The 19295-nt window shown below is 49.8% G+C and overlaps 1 protein-coding gene across 1 annotated transcript; it reads right to left on the reverse strand.

Annotated features, from left to right (window-relative positions):
• Window positions 1-1511: 1511 nt before the first annotated feature.
• On the reverse strand, window positions 1512-17488 carry Sall4 (spalt like transcription factor 4). Its single transcript, XM_034496129.2, has 4 exons — window positions 17281-17488; window positions 5969-8338; window positions 4228-4547; window positions 1512-2168 (listed from the first exon to the last, which is right to left on the reverse strand). The coding sequence occupies exons 1-4, from the start codon at window positions 17405-17407 to the stop codon at window positions 1737-1739; spliced, it is 3249 nt and encodes a 1082-aa protein (XP_034352020.1). The 5' UTR covers window positions 17408-17488; the 3' UTR covers window positions 1512-1736.
• Between the last annotated feature and the right edge of the window lie 1807 nt (window positions 17489-19295).

A 19295-nucleotide genomic window follows, 5' to 3' on the forward strand; every position in this document is an offset into this window, starting at 1 on the left:
ACCCAAGGTTCAGCAGTAGGTCACTGTCACCCTCACACCCCCACGGGTCCAGAACATACCAGAAAAAACTCACACAATCCTGCTAGAGGGGAAAAAAAAAAACATTCAGTTTATTTTCAGACATAACAGCATCAGCAGGTAAAACTAGTACGTAATCCACACATTCATTCACGGGGCGTGAGAAAGCTGGTGTGTTCTCTGTAACAAAACCCACTTCACAGTGTAAACAGGTGAGCAGGCGAACCAGTGAACACTTTATTACAGGGTTCACTTACAATCCCAGAAGGAAAGGCACGACTTGGCAAAAAAAAAAAAAAAAAAAAAAGGAAGAAAGAAAGAAAGAATAACAATGAAGGTTTTGGATCCTAAAATCAGGTGCAATAACAACTCAGAGGAAACACTGGTGGAGAACTCCCATCTCCGGTTGGCAGGGCATTCAACACGAAAGGAAGAATTTTCTACCCAGGAACGGAGAACTAAGAAGTCTCTCCTTCCTCATTAAACCATTAAACACTCTGACAACAGCTGTTCAAAATTATTCCACGAACAAAAATGTAATTTAAAAAAACAAACAAACAAACAAAAAAAACACAGAACCAACCACGAAGACTTCTTGAGCTTCGGGGCCCTTCTCACCAGTACAACTCTTAGGTTTAAGACCTGGGAATACTGGGGTGGTCACAAAATTAGCAAAATAAGATCATTGAGGTAGATAAATCAAAGCCCTCACATCCAAGACTTGCTGGTCTTTACTCTACAACCTTCAGGATGGCAAGGGTGTGAAGAACTTCCGGGCTTGGAATAATCGAAATAAAAAGAGAGGATAGCATTGGGAGTCCTGAGGAGACCGACCCTCCTGGCGCTGCTAGGAGTTTCTCCCTAAGAAACAGGCAGTTCTCCAATGCAGCAGGCACTGAAGACAACCGTGTGAAATTTCCTGAGGTGCCACTCTGGTGCCTGGGGGTGGGGGTGGGGAGAGGGTTGTTCTGGGAAGAAGGTGGTTTATGGGAGATGTGGGGGCAAGGTGGTGGTGGCGGCACTCTGGGGCTCTGAACTCTTTAAGCAGCAGGATAAACTGTGGGCTTTCCCAAGGACTAGGGTTGGTGTATGCAGGCTTCAACCTTATGCAAGATCATAAGGTTGAAGGAAGTGGGTTAATTGAATCACCTTCGTTTTCTGGTGTCCTTTTCTCCTTTCCTCTTAAAGTACATTTTAAAAAAATAATAATAAACAGACGATGAAGACAGGGTCGGGAGGCGTAAAACCAGGTCCCTACATTTACCCGCTTTAGTCACCACGGAAGGAAGGACACAGCACCCTCAGCCCCAGGACTGGGTTAGTAGTTGTCACTTCCACTGTGGTCCAATGAGTCCCAACTGTTTCACTTCGAAACAGGTGACAGTCTTTGGAAACAGCCATGAGGTCACACAACGCTTCAACAAAACTAGATTTCAAAACCCGCTTCTTTCCAAAAATATTAAAAAAAAAAAAAAAAAAAAAAAAGTCTGTTTTTGTTTTTTGGTTTGTTTTTGTTGTTTTTCACCTTTCCTCCATTTTGGTTTTTCAATTTTTTTTTTTTTTTGGAAAGCAGCATAGCAACTATCGTGATTGTAGGATTGCCCAAGGCTATGGTCACAAGCCTCATCACTTGCACATCAGGAAGAGGAAGGAAAAAAAAGGAGGATATAGGTTAAGGAAACTAAACAAATCTCACTCCGGCAGACTCCTCTTCCTCCTTAGCTGACTGCAATCTTATTTTCTTCCAGAAAGTGAGGGAACTGGTGTTTGGCCACCCCATCCGGAACAGCAGGCTTCTCCACGGTCCCGCTCACGGCCCCGCCCACGCCGGTCTGGGAGCCATCGAACTTGGAGAGCGTGGCGTTGCTCACCACAGAGCTGGCCCCCAGCGACACGGGCAGGGTGGGGATGCCTCCACTCTGGATCACGGAGATCTCGTTGGTCTTCATGGCCAGGCCCCCATTGAGGACGCTGGTGTACTGGTTCCACGTGGCAGGGTCCACACTCACCGTGGGTGACAGGAGCTCCTTGGGAAACACCTCAGGCGCTCTCTTTCCCTCGGCACTCAGCACTGCTATGGGGTTCTCCATGGCCAGCTTCCTGCCCCGGCGGGCGGAGTTATTGTTGGCCCCGTGAGTCATGTAGTGTACCTGTGTGGGGAGACAGCATAGAGAGGGTTTCATCAGGATGGTGGCCTGCTTGTAGGCAAGCCCAAATCACCTGGCTTCATGCAACCATAAGTGATGAGTGTGGTGGAAGGGGCAGCCTAGGCTACAGTCAGATCTTATATCAGTAAGCCAGAAAATAATAAATTCAGGTATCTGTACAGTTGAGAACATGTTTTTGTGCCTGGCTGACACCTTTAATCCCAGCACACATGGGAATAAGAGGCAGGTGGAGCTCTTGAGTTCAAAGCCAGCACGGTCTACAGAGGGAGTTCCAGGACAGCCTGGGACACGGACACAGACACAGACACAGACACACACACACACACACAAACTGCCTTGATTTTAAAAAAAAAAAAAAAAAAAAAAAGCTGGGCAGTGGTGGCGCTCGCCTTTAATTTCAGCACTTGGGAGGCAGAGGCAGGCAGATTTCTAAGTTCAAGGCCAGCCTGGTCTACAGAGTGAGTTCCAGGACAGCCAGGGCTACGCAGAGAAACCCTGTCTCCCAAAAAAAAAAAAAAAAGTAGTCTTTTAAATCATGTGTTTGTATGTGCGTGTGTGTGCGTGCATAGGTTATATGCCCATCACGTCCCCCAATATTGCTGTTTGCTGCAGCACTGGACACAGGTGCTAGGAATGCAACAGTGCTCTCAACCGCTGAGCCATCACATCAGCCCGCTGGCTGACATTCAAAAGGCTCCCAGGCAATGCAGCCTTCTACAACAGGCAATGCGTGCTCTCTATGCCCACTCTAGTGTCCCTAAGCTGCAAATAGAGGCTGCTGGGAAAGGCGTGGCAATGGACACCTGTAAGCAGTAGTTTCCAACCCCTGCATCCAAGCAGGTAGGTGCCTTCCAAGACCAAGGCTCATCAGACCCCTCAACAAGAGAAGCACTTCCAACCGTCATGCAGGGCCAGTGAACAGTTAACTGCTGTCTAAATTAAGGCAATTTCAGCTCCTAGTCTGATATTCTGGCTAACTAATTTTTGGTTTGCTTTGTTTTGTTTTTGTTTTTGTTAAAGAGACAGGCAGATTTCTGAGTTCGAGGCCAGCCTCATCTAGAGAGCAAGTTCCAGGACAGCCAGGGCTACACAGAAAAACCCTGTCTCAGAAAACACACAAACAAAAACAAAACAATGGAAGAGACAAGACATCTCTCCTGAGACTGACATTCAATATTGGCTCTCCTGCCCACTGTCTTCACCTCCCAAGAAGTGGAACCACCAAGGCTGGTTTAAGAAGGCGAAAGAGATACCCCAAAACCTTTCTGAATACTAAACAGGCTCTGCCAGCCCGGCTACACCCAGCACCAATGTGCAATCTTTACGGTTTCTATTTGGTAGTGCCGGAAATGGAACCAGCATCTCGCTAACACCAAGTGCTGTGTGAGCCATCTCACATAGGTGCTGAGAACTGGGCTCAGGTCCCCTCAAGAATACCAAACACATTTAACCCCGAGCCATCTACCTAGCTCCCCCATCTCCTCCACCCCCAACTGTACCCTCACTACTGAGTCAAGGTGATGAATCACCACAGCTAACACAAGACTTTCTTATGTCACCAAGTTCAAGGGCATCACAATGTGGGGCTAGAGAGACGGAGTAGTGGTTAGGAGCACTCATTACTCTTATAGGATCCAAGGTTTGACCCCCAGAACCCACATGGTAAGCCAGCTCATATACACATGCATGCAAAACACTTGTACGAGGGAGGGGGGCCGCATGAAGTCAGATTGGTGGCTCACACCTATAATCCCAGCAGTCACGATTCTGAGTTCCAGCCAGCCTAGGCTACACAAGACACAAGCAAGACTCTTACCCCAACACTCAGGAGGCAGAGGCAGGAAGATCTGAGGCCAGCCTGGTCTACAGTGCAAGTTCCAGGGATAACCTAGTCTTACTATGTACACCAAGCTGGCCACCAACTCAAAGAATCCCCCTGCTTCTGCCTGACATTGCTGGGTTTATAATGTCTGGGACACATGAACCCATGGATGTTTTCTGGGTACACAGATGACACACCCCAACGCCAGTCGGAACCCACCTTCAGGTTGCCTTTCGTGGTGAAGGCCCGCCCACATATGTTACATACGAAAGGCTTTTCTCCTGTGTGTGTTCGCTCGTGGATCTGCAGGGCACTGGCAGACGAGAAGTTCTTTCCACACCGTGTGCAACAGTGTTGCTTGGCCTGTCGGCGAGGCTGAGGCTGCGGCTGAGATACTAGCAAAGGTGGCATGCCTGAGGGCATGCTGGGCGGTCCCACAAAGGTGCCAGGTACTTCAACTTTGACAAAGGTGCCAGGTACTTCAACTTTGACAAAGGTGGGCTGTGTTCGGATAAACGTTGGAGGGAGGCTGGTCCGACCTAACAAGGAGAAGGGGAGAAATTCAAACTTTTATCGTTTGACACCCAACTCACAACTGTTTAAATAAACGCTCCACAACTGCCTGCTAGATTTTGCTTATAAAAATTATTTCAATAGCTGCTTGCTTTGAAATTTTCTGCACGTCCGTGTGTGTGTGTGTGTGTGTGTGTGTGTGTGTGTGTGTATGCGAGCGCACCAAGGGCAGTCTTTGGGTGTTCCTCTGGTTTTCACTCACTTCTTTGAGACAAGCTCTCTCTTGAGTCTAGAATAGCATCAGTGGTCTAGGATACAGGCCAGTGAGTCTAGGCATCAGCTAGTCTCCCATCAGCCAACAGCAGGTAGCACAGGAGACACGTGCGGCACGTGTGGCCTCACACACCCCGCATGCCTAGCCTTCGCACATGTGTTCTGGAGAACTTACCTCAGATCACCATGTGTGTGACGTGAGTGCTCAATCACTAGCCTCGCCCCTAAGTTCTTATAATTACAAAGAAAGCGGAGACTCAAACACTTTGGAAAATTCACGTTGTTTTACAGTTTAAAGTATAGGTAACTTAGAAATATCTGTACAGGTGATACCTAAGACTCAGCGTAAGTAAGATATTACCCTTTAAGGTTCGGGCTTATCGTCCCGGCTACTTGGGAGGAGGAGGCAGGAGGATCTGAACGAAGTTCAAGGCTTGCCCAGACTACACAAAAAACTCAAGCTGGTATCCTCCTGCCAACCCCTGAAAAAAAGCCAGATATGGCGGTGGTGCACGACTTCAGCCCTACCATTTAAGAGGTGGAAGCAAGCTACAAGTTCAAAGCCATCCTAGTCTACACAGCGAGTGAGGCCCTATCTTAAATAAATAAATAAATAAATCGGAGGGAAGGTAGGGGGATGCCTGCCTAAGACACCCCAGGCTGGAATCCCAGCAGCACAATGAATAAAGTCACCTTCGAGCCATTCCTAGGCACTTTGATTCTAATGACATTCTAATGACATAGTGAGGACCAATGAACACCTCAGCTGATGCATCTAACAATAAGGCAGCCCCTTTCATATCTTAACTGTTTCATAGCCAGACCTCAAAATCTGGCAAAAATACCACTTGGTTTCCATGGTCCAAATAGTGCCTACTTTCCTGAACACACTGTGATATGGCTAACATCACCCATGTTCCCGTGAGGTCAAAAAGAAAAATCAAAACAAAACCAACATTCATATTGCAAAAACTCAACCTACACGGACCATGATAAACCAAGAAAGCCTACTGGGTGCCAGGGTAAAGGCAGTTATTAGATCCTGAGACCCAGAACAGAATAGCTAATTGGTCTTAAGAAGCTGCTTCAGGACACACTGTTAAATTCAACCTAGGCTTTTTCTGGTGACCTTGAGCCCAAAAAACACATTAAGGGAAATCCAAAGCCTCATCACCTTCGGTGTCAGTGCGGCCGCTCTCCACGCCCTCAGCCTTGTGACCCTCAGGAGACCGGGACTTGACACTTCCAGCTTGGCTATTGGCGGGGGACACTGCCTGGTAGCACATGGTCTCTGTGGTATCTGGGCTTCGGCTCTGACACTCCTGGTCACCCGTGAGCAAGGAAGAGTCATTGGTCAGGCAATTGTCACTGCCTTCCAGGGAGCTGTTTTCTCGACTGCTCTGCCGCTGCAGGGCCATTGTGGGAAGAGCCCCTTTCCCCTGAGCATCCAGGGGCGCCATCACAGAAAAGCCCAGGGAGGGCGACGCCACATGGGTACTAGGAACCGGCGCAGAGACTGCTGAGGGGCCACTGGGGACATCCTGGGAACAGATATTCTCAGCTCCCGTCCCTTCCACTGTGTCTTCCTGGCAGAAACCGCCGGCGCTGCCGTTCTCCTCAACGGCCATGGGCTCGGGAGCTGTGAAGTCACAGGGACTCTCTGGCAGAGGAGTGTTGGGGATCTGGCCCCCCATGTGCATCCGGATATGTTGCTGTAACATGACGGCATTGGTGAACTTCTTCTGGCAGATGGGACACGAATGCTGGGTCTTTACGGCTGTGTTGGTTTGGTGGACCCCAAGGTGTGTCTTCAGGTTGCCTTTGGTGGAGAAGGCGCGGCCACAGACCTTGCACTGGAATGGTCTCTCCCCTGTGTGGGTCCGGTAATGCATCTTCAGGGAACTCTGACAGCTGAGGACCCGGTGACAAATGAGACACTCGTTGGGGTCAGTAGTGGCCTTGTCTATGTTCTCCACCAGCTGCTGCAATTTCAGGGTCTCTGACCCTGACTCGGGGGCCCCAGTGCCCTGGAAGCCCCCAGCCCTTGGGGGATTAGGCATCACTCCCACCCCAAGTAGTGGAAGGCCCACCTCACTTTCTGGAGAAGGCTCTGGCTGTATGTCACTGGGCAAGGAGCCACCCACGAGGTCCTTGGGGTTAGGCCCTGAAGTGAGCTTTTGAGGTAGCCCTACAGAAGGGGTTCCCGTGACGGGGACAGGCTCAGTGTCCACAGAGACACTTGATTCATCTACAGGGGCGGGGACAGGGAGTGCATAGTGAGGACCGGTGCTCGCGGCCCCTTTATCCTGGAATTCGGCAAACAGCTGCGGGTTTGCCTTCACCTGAGGGTGTCGATGGAAGTGAACCTTGAGGTTGCCTTTGGTGGTGAATCGGTTACCACAGACAGGGCACACGTAAGGTCTCTCTCCGGTGTGGGAGCGAAGGTGGATCTGAAGGGAGCTATCGGTCCCGAAAACCTTGCTACAGTACCTACACTTGTGCTTACCGAGGACGACCTCGTCCTTGGCCTTGACATCTAACACAGAGGTGGAGAGGTTCTGGGGTTTCCCTTTTCCTTTCTTGGACTGGTCGAGTGTCACAGTGGGGAAGGGAGTCTGCAACAGCACCGAGCCCGGGGTCTGAGGTAGCAGGGCGTTCGGGAGGCGAGACACGAAGTTGGGGAGAACCCGAGTCCCGTCAGCAGGCTTCAAGGTGAAGGGTGTGAACCCTGAGGCCAATGAGCTGGCCGTGGAGGGGACGCTGGCATGAGGTAGCTTGGCTTGTTTCAAGGCATCTAGAGACAGAGCCGGGTTTGAGGCTTTCTGGCTGAGCAGAGCCACAGCAGCAGACACCTGCTGGGACACGGACACCTGCTGGGACACATGGTTGCTCAAGGCCTTCAGGGTGTCCGCACCGGCCACTCCAGAGTGGAGGGCATGCGCGGCCCACATGTTCACCTGCACTCGGATCTGTTCCGTGAGCTGGATCTGCTGGAGCTGCTGCTGCTGCAGGCACAGGATCTGCTCCAGCACCCACGGGATGCCGTGGGCAGCAGTCACAGGCACGGGCACAGGTGGCGCGGGGGCCTCCATGCTCCGCTGGTTCACCGCCACCTTGGTACCACGGAGCGCCTGCAGAGTCACATTGGTGTTGGCTACTTTGCCTTTGGGTAAATAGCTTATGTCCTGTGGTGTGGGCGGCTGGGTAGCCTCCGTCTTCAAGTACAGGATGGGGTCCGTGCCCAGCTTTTCCCCGGAGCTGCTGCTGTTCTCCTGGAGACTGTCTTTATTGCTTGGGCTGCCCGGCTGGTGGCTCAGGACAGCTCTGGAAAAGTCCTCTGAAGGCACTGTCCCCTCGCTGTCATTCATGATGAGGACAGGAGGGTTTTTAGTGCAGCTTTTCTTGTGTTCCAGGAACTCAGAGAGACTAAAGAACTCGGCACAGCATTTATTGCAGATGTGAGTGTCCTCCCGGCGGGGACGCTTCACCGGGGCGGAGTCCTCGGAGGCTTCATCACTGGTCCCTGGGGAGTTCACTGGCGCACCTGTCACAAAGGACAGAAAAAGGTGAGCACTCTGCCCTGATGTGGAGTAGTAATACCCAGTTCTCCATCACCATGTCCTGACTCAGCAAGACTGTGTAAGGAAGGGACACTAGGATAATGGGAATTGTGTCTCCTTACGTTCCATGCCTGTCTGGGCACGACTATCTGGATGGGATCTCTTTTTAGGGTCTCACTTAGTCCAGACAGCTCCAAACCTGCTTTGTAGCAGACTGGCTTTGAACTCCTAACCCCTCCCTGCCTCTATTTCCAGAGTGCTGATGACAAGAGTCTGTTACCAAGCCTGGATGGGACAGGGCTTTTGACGCATGTTAAACTGGGTCTTAAACTCAAGTGTTTTTAACTCCAAGGAGGAGTAGGAATCTGTGAGACACAGTCCCAGAGAACAGGGCCCCCAAGAGCCAAGATAGAGATGCAGTCAAGGGCCCTCACCAAGAACTGCTGAAACCACAGGAATCTTATCAGTTCTCCAGAACCCCAAGGAGGAACCTGGGCACTAAATCCAGAAGTTCCACATCCGTGAGAACTAATCAACTGCTGTTTAAGCCAGCCGACTTGTGGTAGTTTGTTACAGCAATACCGGATACACTCAGCTATTTTATATAGAAACTTTGTAGCCCAGGTTAGTATTGATTACCAGCAATCCTACCTACCTCAGCCTCCCAGGAGGTAGGATTATAGCCAGGTGCCACTAAACCCCACTAGATAGTTTGTTAAACTATGCATTAATCCGGATGCCTCCCTTGGTGCTAGCTTGCACAGACTAATAGACAGAAGACAGCCAACATCACATCGGAACATGGTCAAATCCTACTGATCTCCACCACCCAAGCAAAATGGAAACACATCCAACTCCAGTGAGGTGCCTCCATCTCCCAGGAATGACAGGGTTTAAAGAAGTTTAAAGGAGCCAACAAGAGATCATCAATCCCAGTTTAGTCTGTGGTATCAGGGACCTGGGAAGCTGAGGCAGAAAGATCATGAGTTCAAAACCAGCCTGGTGATTAACATTTTTTAAAAAATTGTATAAAAGCAAAAAGGAAAGGGGGGGCATGGGACAGGGGTTTTCTAGGGAGGGGAAATGGGGAAAGTGGATGGCATCTTAAATGTAAATAAAATAAGAAAAAAAAAAAAAAAAAAAAACCAGCCTGGTAGCTGGGGCCTTTAACCATAGCACTTGAAAGGCAGAGGTAGCCAGATCCCTGTGAGTTCTAGATTAGCCTGGTATATAAAGCAAGTTCCAGCCATTAGTGACTGGATCTGGGAACCAGCTCAGTGGTAGAGAGCTTGCCCAGGATGCAAGTAGGTTCTGAGTTAAATCCCCAACACCACATACACAATCCCTTGGAATCTAGAACACTGTACACTGGGTGAATCTGAGGACAAGGATCTTTCTATGGCAAAGATGCAGACAGACTTCACGTCCTCAAGGGAGAGCCTGGTGTCTAAAGACAAGCTCTTATGTAAATACAGAAATAGCAAACTAGAGGCAAGCAATGGGCAGCCAACACCCCAGAACTCCTCCACTGACTGTGACTCCAGTTCCAGGGGATCGCCCATGTGCACTGTACGTATCCCATACACACATATCCACATATACATACCCTCAGGGAAAACAGGCATGCACCAAAGCTAATAAAGAAGCCCATATCAGAACTAGGCCATCACAGCAGCAACTCCACGGGGGTGGGGTGGGGTGAGAACCCCTGTATTAGTTCTTTCCCTAGTGCACACAAGTTCTATGAAAACAATGCTTTTTCTTCAACAGTACAGGAAAGTCTAGGGGATCCTGCTGGATAGAAAGCCACGAAATAAAAGCACTCTAATTCCAGTCCAAGAAAGGCAAAGGCAGACAGTAAAGGCTAAGAAAGAGACATTGTGCCAGGCAGTGGTGGCGCACGTCTTTAATCCCAGCACTTGGGAGGCAGAGGCAGGCGGATTTCTGAGTTCGAGGCCAGCCTGGTCTACAGAGTGAGTTCCAGGACAGCCAGGGCTGCCCTGAGAAACCCTGTCTCGAAAAACCAAAAAAAAAAAAAAAAAAAAAAAAAAAATTGTTGACTGTACTTTACTTTATAAAACAAAAGAGACATTGCTTGCTTACTCTCTCACTCTCAAAAAAAAAAAAAAAAAGAAAGAAAGAAAGGAGCAAGCTGGGGGTTGGGCAGCACGAAACATACACTTTACACTTGTGTTCTATCTCCAGCACAGAATAAGTCATGTGACTGTACACTCCAGGAAGAAGAGCACCCAAAGAATCAGAAGTTCAAGATCATCCGTGTGTGTGTGTGTGTGTGTGTGTGTGTGTGTGTGTGTGTGACTGAGGTGGCCTCAGATACAGGAGCTCCAGTATAATAAAATTTAAAATTAGGACGTAAGCCAACTACTTGTAATTACAGGCCATAAAGGTTCATGACTTCTGGGTCAGCCTGGGCTACCTTGATAGAGACTGATCCTATCCAAATACCACAACTTTCAGGACCCTCCGGAGCACAGCAGGCACAGGTCTAGTACCAGGGCTGCCCAGTCAATACTCAAGTAGCAAGAGTACTTGCTGTTCTTCCAGAGGGGACCAGGGTTCGATTCCCAGCACCTACATGGTTGCTTTTAACTGTTAACTCCACTTCAAGGAGGTCCCACTTTTCAAACACGAACCAGGCAGTGAACATAACAAAAAATATATACAGATAAGCAACAGGCAAGGCCGCACACACCTTCTTTAATCCCAGCACTTGGGAGGCAGAGAGGCAGGTGGATCTGAGTTCAAGGCCAGCCTTGTCTACAGAGTTCCAGGACAGCCAGGGCTACACAGAGAAACCCTTTCTCTTAAAATTAAAAATGAAACAACAAAAATCTTTTAAAGAAAATTCCTCTGGGAGGACGGGGAACAGACGGCTAGCCTCCCTAGAGATCTGACTGAACTGTATCCTCTACCTCAGGAACCTGTCTGCACACTTCACACATCAACAGCCACCAACAGCTCTTGGTCTACAAGTTTCCACATAAACAAAAAGTACACCCTCTCCAGAAAAACCCAAGACACCCCAAAATAATTTTGTTTTCTCTAAGAGAACCACACAAGAGTCTTTACTGTTGTGTGAACTGGGTTCTCACGGGCACGCTGGCCCTGAACTCACAAGGCAATCTCAAGTTTGTTAAGCTTCTGCCTCAACCAGGATTATAAGAATATCCCAGCATTTCAGCTTCAGGCTTTGCCTCACATTTTAGTTGAGAAAGGAATTTTTGAAAGGCAGGAAGCAGGCTGGGCAGGGTGTGGGTGTGTCAAGACACGAACGTCTACAGGGAAGTGAAGACATCGGGAGCCTGAGATAGAAATCGGTGTGGGCACTGTGGAAAAGGTCCTCTGTTTGCTTTCTGAGACAGGGTTTCTCTGTGTAGCCCTGGCTAGCCTGGAACTCTGTACAGCAGGCTGGCCAGGCTGGTCCCCGATCCAGAGACTAGCTTGCCTCTGTCTCTAGAGTGCCAGAGTGTGTGCCACCAATGACCCTAGAAAAGGTCCCTTTAAACTGGTACCAAGTGGACAGAAAGAACTTCCAGTGGCCTCAGCCTCGACATCCCTCCACGCCCTCTCCCCCCCCACACACCCAATCTACTCCAGAAACTACCAAGTGCCCTGCACAAATGCCCATGTTTTGGTTTTACCTGGTGCAGAGTTAAGTCTGTCCTCCCACCTGGGCGTCCAGATGACCTTGAACCTCTGACCTCCAGCTTACAGTTCCCTAGTGCTCCAAAGGATGCAAACAACGCAATATCTAGTTTTAAGTTTTCTTCAGAGCTGGAGATAGACCCTACAGCTTATTAGCTTCATACAGGCTACCATTCTACCAACTGGGCCACATCCCTATAGCATGCCACAGACAGCCAGGGTGATATAGGGAAACCCTACCTCCAAAAAACCTAAGTAAGTAAAAGTCATCCAACCATAAGCACACTGTGCCAACCTTAACCTGTCATTTTATTAACTACGGGGTACACATCACTATAGTCCCCATATCGGTAATGGAGATGGAGAGGCGGTAATGGAGATGGAGAGGCGACACCAAGCTGGAGGCTCTGAGGGATCCTGTCTGGCACACCCCCTGGTTTGTTCCCCACCTCCCCAGGGGGTATTGAGCCGAAGCCATCACACCAGCCAGGGGAGGGCTCTCCCACTGAGCAGAATTTCCAACCCCCAAACTTTAATCTCCGGGATTTAGCATGCCCACATGCAATGTAAACACTATGTAAATAGTTTTCAGGCTTCATTGTTTAGGGGAGAAATGGCCAGAAACAATAGCCAGCCTAGGGGCCCTCTTTGTCATTCTCCAGAGCTTGCAAACAGAAAAGGACAAGAGGGCTAAACAATTTCATTTGTGATAATTGTTCATAGATCACTGTACCTCCTCTCCCTGCTATCCTGTGTGCGCTCGGCATTCAGCTGAGAAGGGGTCTGTGGCACAAAAAAGGTTAAGCACCCCTGCTCCAGAAGGATGCACCAGCTCAGAGTGATTTACTGCCGGGATGCCAACCGCCTTCACTGTATACACAAGCCCCAAAGCCTCTCTCCCCCTCCAGCCTGACCGCTGCAGCAACATCCCACTTACAACTGTAGCCGATGTTTGCTTAGGCAGTAAAAAACTACCTCGTCCATACCACCGGCGGCAAATGATGGGACGGAGTATTTGCCAAGGAGAAAGAGGACCCTGTTAGGAACAATTGCTGGCTCTGCTTAAATTAACCTGAAGAGAAGGAAAGCAAAGTCCACAGGGATATCGCCAGCGAGCGTGGCTTCCATCCCCCACCCCGAATTTTAGGAATGTTATCTCTTCAGCATCTAGTTATCCAGTAAGTTGGAAGAATGCAGTAAACCCAGCAGGGGTCTTCGATTCAATCTCGCCCAGATGAATGGAAAATGCGCTTACTATTGTATAAGAAGAAAGCTAATCAACCAGGAGGCCAATCCCGGGCAGAAGACACTCAAAACAGCTAAAAAAAAAAAAAAAAAAAAAAAAAACATTTGAAATCTGTGTATCTCGATAAAAAGCCTGGTGCTTATCTGTTACTGGGCTGGTATTAAAGAAACACAATGAGCAGTTTACCCAGAGCACACAGTATCTTAGACCCTGCCCTAACTCCAGGAAAAATGCCAAAAAAACAAAAGGAATTACGTCTCTGGGTATTACAGACCCAGCTGTAAAGACTTTCTTTTTTAAGCCGGTTTCATCGAGCAAGCCTTAAAATCTGCGTGTAGAGGTTGAATATGACCCGAAATTAAGTTTCTACTTAATCAAGAGCTGCAGAAATCAAAAGCAATCATGGATTAAAGTTCAGGGGCCTGTGGAGAAAGATTTTGAAAGGGTAAAAGGGAAAGCCAGGACGGGTGAAGACCCTGGCCACATCTAATGGATGACCCCAGATAGACCAGCTCTCCTCTGTCCTCCGAATGTACACTGTGGCAGCACATACCATCAATAATTCAAGATCTTAAGATAGAGGGCTCACAATATGCTTTATATAAAATATACCTTACATAAGTAAGGGATACTTGCCTCAACTGGAACAAGCTTGCCAACTCTGAGACATCAGAGGAAGAAACAAGGCTGTCTACAGCCTGTACCAAGGCTTGCCCTGTTTAGCTATGTTTGCCATAAAGTACAGACTAAAGTGATTATGGTAACCTCCTAAATTCATCTATTTTTTTTTCTCAAATCAAGTTAGTTCCAAGTTGCTTGCTGAGAAGTCTCCTCACCAACCCAGTTTCTACAGACAATTTGAAAAATCAAAAGGGGACAGGATTTAGTGGCAGATTCTTCCAATCCCAGCTTTAGAGGCAGAGACAAGGCTGGGACAGGTTAGAAAGCTGTCATGGCTACTACACAGACAGACTAGGGGCTGGGGAATCACCAAACCAAAGCAGCTCGAAGCACCTCCGCTGCCCCGTGCTCTAGGACCAGCAACAAACTCTCCCATGGATTCAAGTGAAGGCTAAAGTCAAGTGGGAGGGGAACCACTGGCCGACCCTTGCCACCCAGGAGCCTCTATTAACTGTCCCGTGAGCAAAATACCAAAGCTACTTCGGTTGTGAGAATTAACTCCTGCAAGATCCCAGACTGGAGCCTGCCACAGAGCCCTTTCTAGTGAAAATTCATCCTGAATTAGATTACCCATCACACCTCAACACGCAACGATTCTATAGCAAAACTGTCGCTGCACACAAGGGGCCAAAGTTGAGTGAGCAGGGAGCAGACTGATCCACCTAGGCAAGGTTACACCCAGAATGCAATGCTGATCCTCCTCTTACCAAACCCTGCCAAAATTCTTTTCCTCAAATTCCCACTTGACATTTTACATCCAAAAGGAGGAGACTCTAAAATACCATGCCTTCAGCCACCCAAAATGGATCTCAGGTCCCCTACTTAGACTGGAATCTGCTAACCCCCCCCCCCATCAACAAAGACAAAGTATCGTTTACTGGCGGTTGAGCACCGCTGAGGGTTAGAGAGCGCATTTTACATGCAATTAAATGAATAAAAAAGGCTGTGTGCAAATTAGAACCCCCTCCCCCTTTGGGGAAAACGAAATTCGCTTGAAACCTTAACTAAGCCAAGCACAGGCAGGCCAATGGAGGACGGAGGAAAGCTAAATTACTGAAAACCTGGGAATCGTAATAGCTGATGGTTGTAATCCAGTTTAGCACAAAAGGCATTTGGAACTCTTTTGAGAAAATGCTAATTTTCCTTTAAGTACTGTAAGCCCCTTCTCCTTGACCACCTGCGGATTTTTTGATCTGCTAATTATTGCCCGCATTTCATTTTCCTTGAAAAAAAAAAAAAACAAACCTACATTCTACAGACTGACCAAGAGGAATCCAAAAATTTCCCAAAAGATGGAAGATTAATCTAAACTGAGGGTGATCCCAAAATACTGCCACTTAAAATTCTTAAAAAAAAAAAAAAAAAAAAAAAAAGCTCTTCCCAAGACCACAATTGATGTCTACCCCCTACCCCTAGCAAACACCTTTTTAAAGAATTCTTGGAGTAGATTCCCAAACACTGTAGGTGATGCTGAAGGTGGGGAACCCCACAGAGATCACCCGGTTGCGGGTCTCCCGCGCAGCTAGCCTCACTCACCAGGTGTGTGTCGCGGTCCGCACATGACCGGTCTCCAGAGGGCGCACGCACGCCAGCGGCAGGGCTCCGACCGCGGGTGATCCGCAGAAAACTCGCTTCCCAAACCGCGGTGGCAGCGCGCGCCCAGTGGCTTCAGGGTGCAGCCAGGTTAACCGCGACTCCAGCCAGTGGAGATTTCGGAAGCCGTTCTATAGCAAGCTACCCCCCCCCCTTCATGCCGCCCAACCCCAGAGTCCCAACCACCACCTAAATGGGGTGTGTGGGGGGGAACCACTAGTATGCACTCACCCCAAATGGAGGGGGAAGGGAGGTCATCGCAGGACCAGGGGAGGGGTCAGGGCCGGGAGCTCGCCCCTCCTCTCTAGAGGAAGCAGGCGGGCTGATGGTTAACCCTTTTGTTCCAGGTGGACCAGGCGACCCAGCCTCTCCATGATCTGCCCCCCCACCCCCAGCTCCCGGGGCCAAGGCACAAAGAGTCCATCCCAGCTGCCCGGCCCTATGATGTGGGATGCTCCAACGCCCCAAAACTCACATCCGCCCCCTCGAACAAGCAATGACCTTCCAGTTGCCCTGAGGGGGGGGGGAAATACAATGAGGTAGAAGGTCACTGAACTTTGATAAACTCAGGAAGTTTGGGAAAAGTGGATCGCACTCCCGGGAAAACAGGAGCGCCCAAGCAGAGCGCGCAAAGTCCTCCGCGCACCGCCCACCACACGCAGAGAGCTGGAATCGAGCGGGAGGCCCAAGGGGAGCCCCCGCCCCACGTTCCCAGTTTCTCCGGCGACAGTCCGGCGGGCAGGGACGAGGGGCTCGCCCGCAGCTCCGGGCCGCGCCGAGGTCCTGAACTCTGTGGAGGCGCAGGCCGGGTCAGCTGCAACCCGACCTCTCCCCTTTCACCTCCCGGGCGTGTGCTGAACAGTGCCGCCCGGGGGATCCATGCAAAAAAATAAATAAGTAAAGGCGCGGGGGTGCGCTCCAGCGGGGGTGACCATGCACCCGCTGCCCGGGCCCGGGCTCGCACCCTCCCGCTGGCCGCGGTTATTTTTAGATAGTCGGAAATCAAAGATGGCTGGAGGTCAGGCCCCGAAAGGTTAGGGCGAGGATCCGCAGCAGGCGGCATTGCCCCCGGGAAAGGCGGAAAGAAAATTAAAAAAAAAAGTAAACAAAATATCTAAACTTAAAAATAAAATAAAAGCTCTGAATGGGAACTAAACCCAGCAGCTTCCCCCGCCCTGGGCGCTGCGCGGGTGGCCTGTACTCCGGCCTGGGGGTGGGGAGAGGTCGCGCCCCCTCCCCCCACTCGGCCCGGGAGGGGCGCGTGCAACAGATCGCCCTTCTCCGGGGGTCCCCCAGAGATGCGCCCCTCCCCCAGGGGCCCCCAAGAGGATAGTAGAGAGGGTGGGGAGACTTTGGGGGGGTCTCTTTATTTTAAAAGCGGCGCCACTAGAGAGGGGGCGAAAGACGCCCAAGTTACCGGTGTAGGGGAGTGCTTAATGTAGCCAAGCGAGGGAAACCAATTATGGGACCGTGGACTAGGAGAGGGAAGCTGGAGAGACAGAGTGTGGAATCAACTTTACAATAAGAGGGAAAGAACTGGGGATGGGGGGGGTTTGCACAGGGGTGGGGGAGATTGAGGTTCCCTCCCTCCCTCCCTCCCTCCGCGTCTCTCCTTTCCCGGAACAGAATCCCCATTCCAGAATCGGCTCCCGGAACCCGCGCCCTCGAGGGACGCGCGGCAGTGCTGGGAGCACCCTCCCGGGGCGCACGGAGAGTCGGGCGCAGGGACGGGGCCGCAGCCGCACTCACCCGGTTCCTCCGCCGCCGGCGCCTCTGCGAAGTCGAGGCTCGGCTGCTGCAGCGGCTGCTCGCCCTGGCCCTCCTCCGAGTTGATGTGCTGGGGCTTCGCCTGCTTGCGCCTCGACATGGTGCGCGCATCGGGGCGCCGGGAAGAGCCCTGGTGACTTGCCCCCTCTCCGCCACCAATTCCAGGAGTTGGGAAATTTTACCCCCCTTCGGCCGGAACGCGCATGTCCCAGTAATTATTATTATCAATAATGCATTGCGATTTATCATGAGCTCTGACAGCTGATTGGCCTGGGTCCAAGACCTCAGAGATCATTTAAATAAGCCCTCATTGATCAGGGAGGGGAGAGGCATGCTGGGCCTTGTAGTCCGGCCCTACATGTGACAAAGGCGTGTTCATCTGGAAAGCATAGCTAATTAGCATCCGGGCTCAGATTGGCCAAGGCGTGGACGAACTGGGGGGGGGGGGGAATCATCCTCGCGGCCACTATCCGAATTCTGGGACGGAAAAAGGAAAATTGGTTTATTGAAAATCAGGGCCGGACATGAAAGTTCTAGAACCGATGTATCTCGGTTACGCGCTCCACAAAATTATTGTAGTAATTGGCGTAGTTGATAACTACCAGCTGAGACAAGGTCTCTCCGCTCACAGAAAAATACTAAGGTTCAACTTTTCCCTCTACAATCCAACCTGACAAGAGACTCAATTTTTGTTATTATTGAAATGTTAAAATTGCGTTCTGAAGTGGCCGGTGGTGCCTTCTGTCTATTCCAAAACTTCAGGCTGCTCCCACCTCCCCAGCCTACCTAAATTTCATGCTGTTCATACCCACCCACCCTTAAAAATGCCGAGGAATACTCTCATTTCATATCCACAAGCCAGGGTTTGTTGTCAACTTCCTGAAATTTCAAAAACACTTCTAAACTACTGTCTCCTAACTGAAGGAAGATTGAAAGCAACTTTGCTAGAGGTGGTGTCAGAATAGCAAGCAGTTGCAGATTCTATCCCTGCTCAGTCCCCAGAGGGAAACAGTGGGCTCCCAAAAGGTACATGGGTGTTTGTACTTAACTGCTCTCTAGGACTCTGCAATACTGATTTGCTTACAGAAAAACCACTTCCTTCTGAGGTTGTATGATCCTGATTCAGGGATGCCTAGAATTTTCTAAAAGGGTGTGTATGGATATAAAAATTTATTTCACAAATCTACTAAGTTTAATTGGCTAACTCTCTTTCACGGTGTATGGACTCGGTGTTGAAGAAGTTTACCTAACTGGTCAGCCCCTTCTGTGGCTTTCCTGTGGGACCTGGGGACAGGTAGATCCTTATTTGACATTGCCTTCGTTATAAGGGACTGGGCAGACATCATCCTTTCCCCTATCTTTCTGCTTTGCATTTCTTAATTAGCTATTTGTCATTTCCTGTTTCTGAGGAGCTAGTGAGAAAGGAAGGGAAATGGAAGCCAACCTCATGAGCGTGTTCACCTGTGCCTGTGGACAACCCAAAGCTGAATAAATCAGCTGGACCACAGGTTTGATATTCGGAGCTACCACTGAAACCCTACAGAAGAAAGGCCTGGTTTCTAGTTCTGGCCGTTCTTCTGGAATGTATCTTGAATACTTCAAGCACAACATCTAAAAGAAATAGGAGGGCCTCCCTCTCCTGCCAGCCTGGGTGGAGCTCCCTGAAAAGAATCTGTTTTCATGCTACATAAAAGCACTTTAAGATTCTGATACTGAGTCAGAAGGCAAATTAACACCTGCCTTCTCTCTGACTAATCTAGCAATATTCTCAACACCTTTCTGGGAAGGGAGCAGAGCAGGCACTATAACTCACCAATTGAAAGGAATGTACAGTTTATAGCTCAAAAAAGATGAGCCCTTTAAGGGAAACATTGTGTAATATAGTCCTTTTCCTTTATCTAGCTAGTGAGAGTGAAAGCATAACAACCATATCTGCCCTGGAATGAGGTGGGACCCTTGAGCCACGTCAGTCAGGATAGTAGTAAAGA

This window comes from Arvicanthis niloticus, chromosome 2, assembly GCF_011762505.2.
Source record: "Arvicanthis niloticus isolate mArvNil1 chromosome 2, mArvNil1.pat.X, whole genome shotgun sequence".
Classification (NCBI taxonomy): domain Eukaryota; kingdom Metazoa; phylum Chordata; class Mammalia; order Rodentia; family Muridae; genus Arvicanthis; species Arvicanthis niloticus.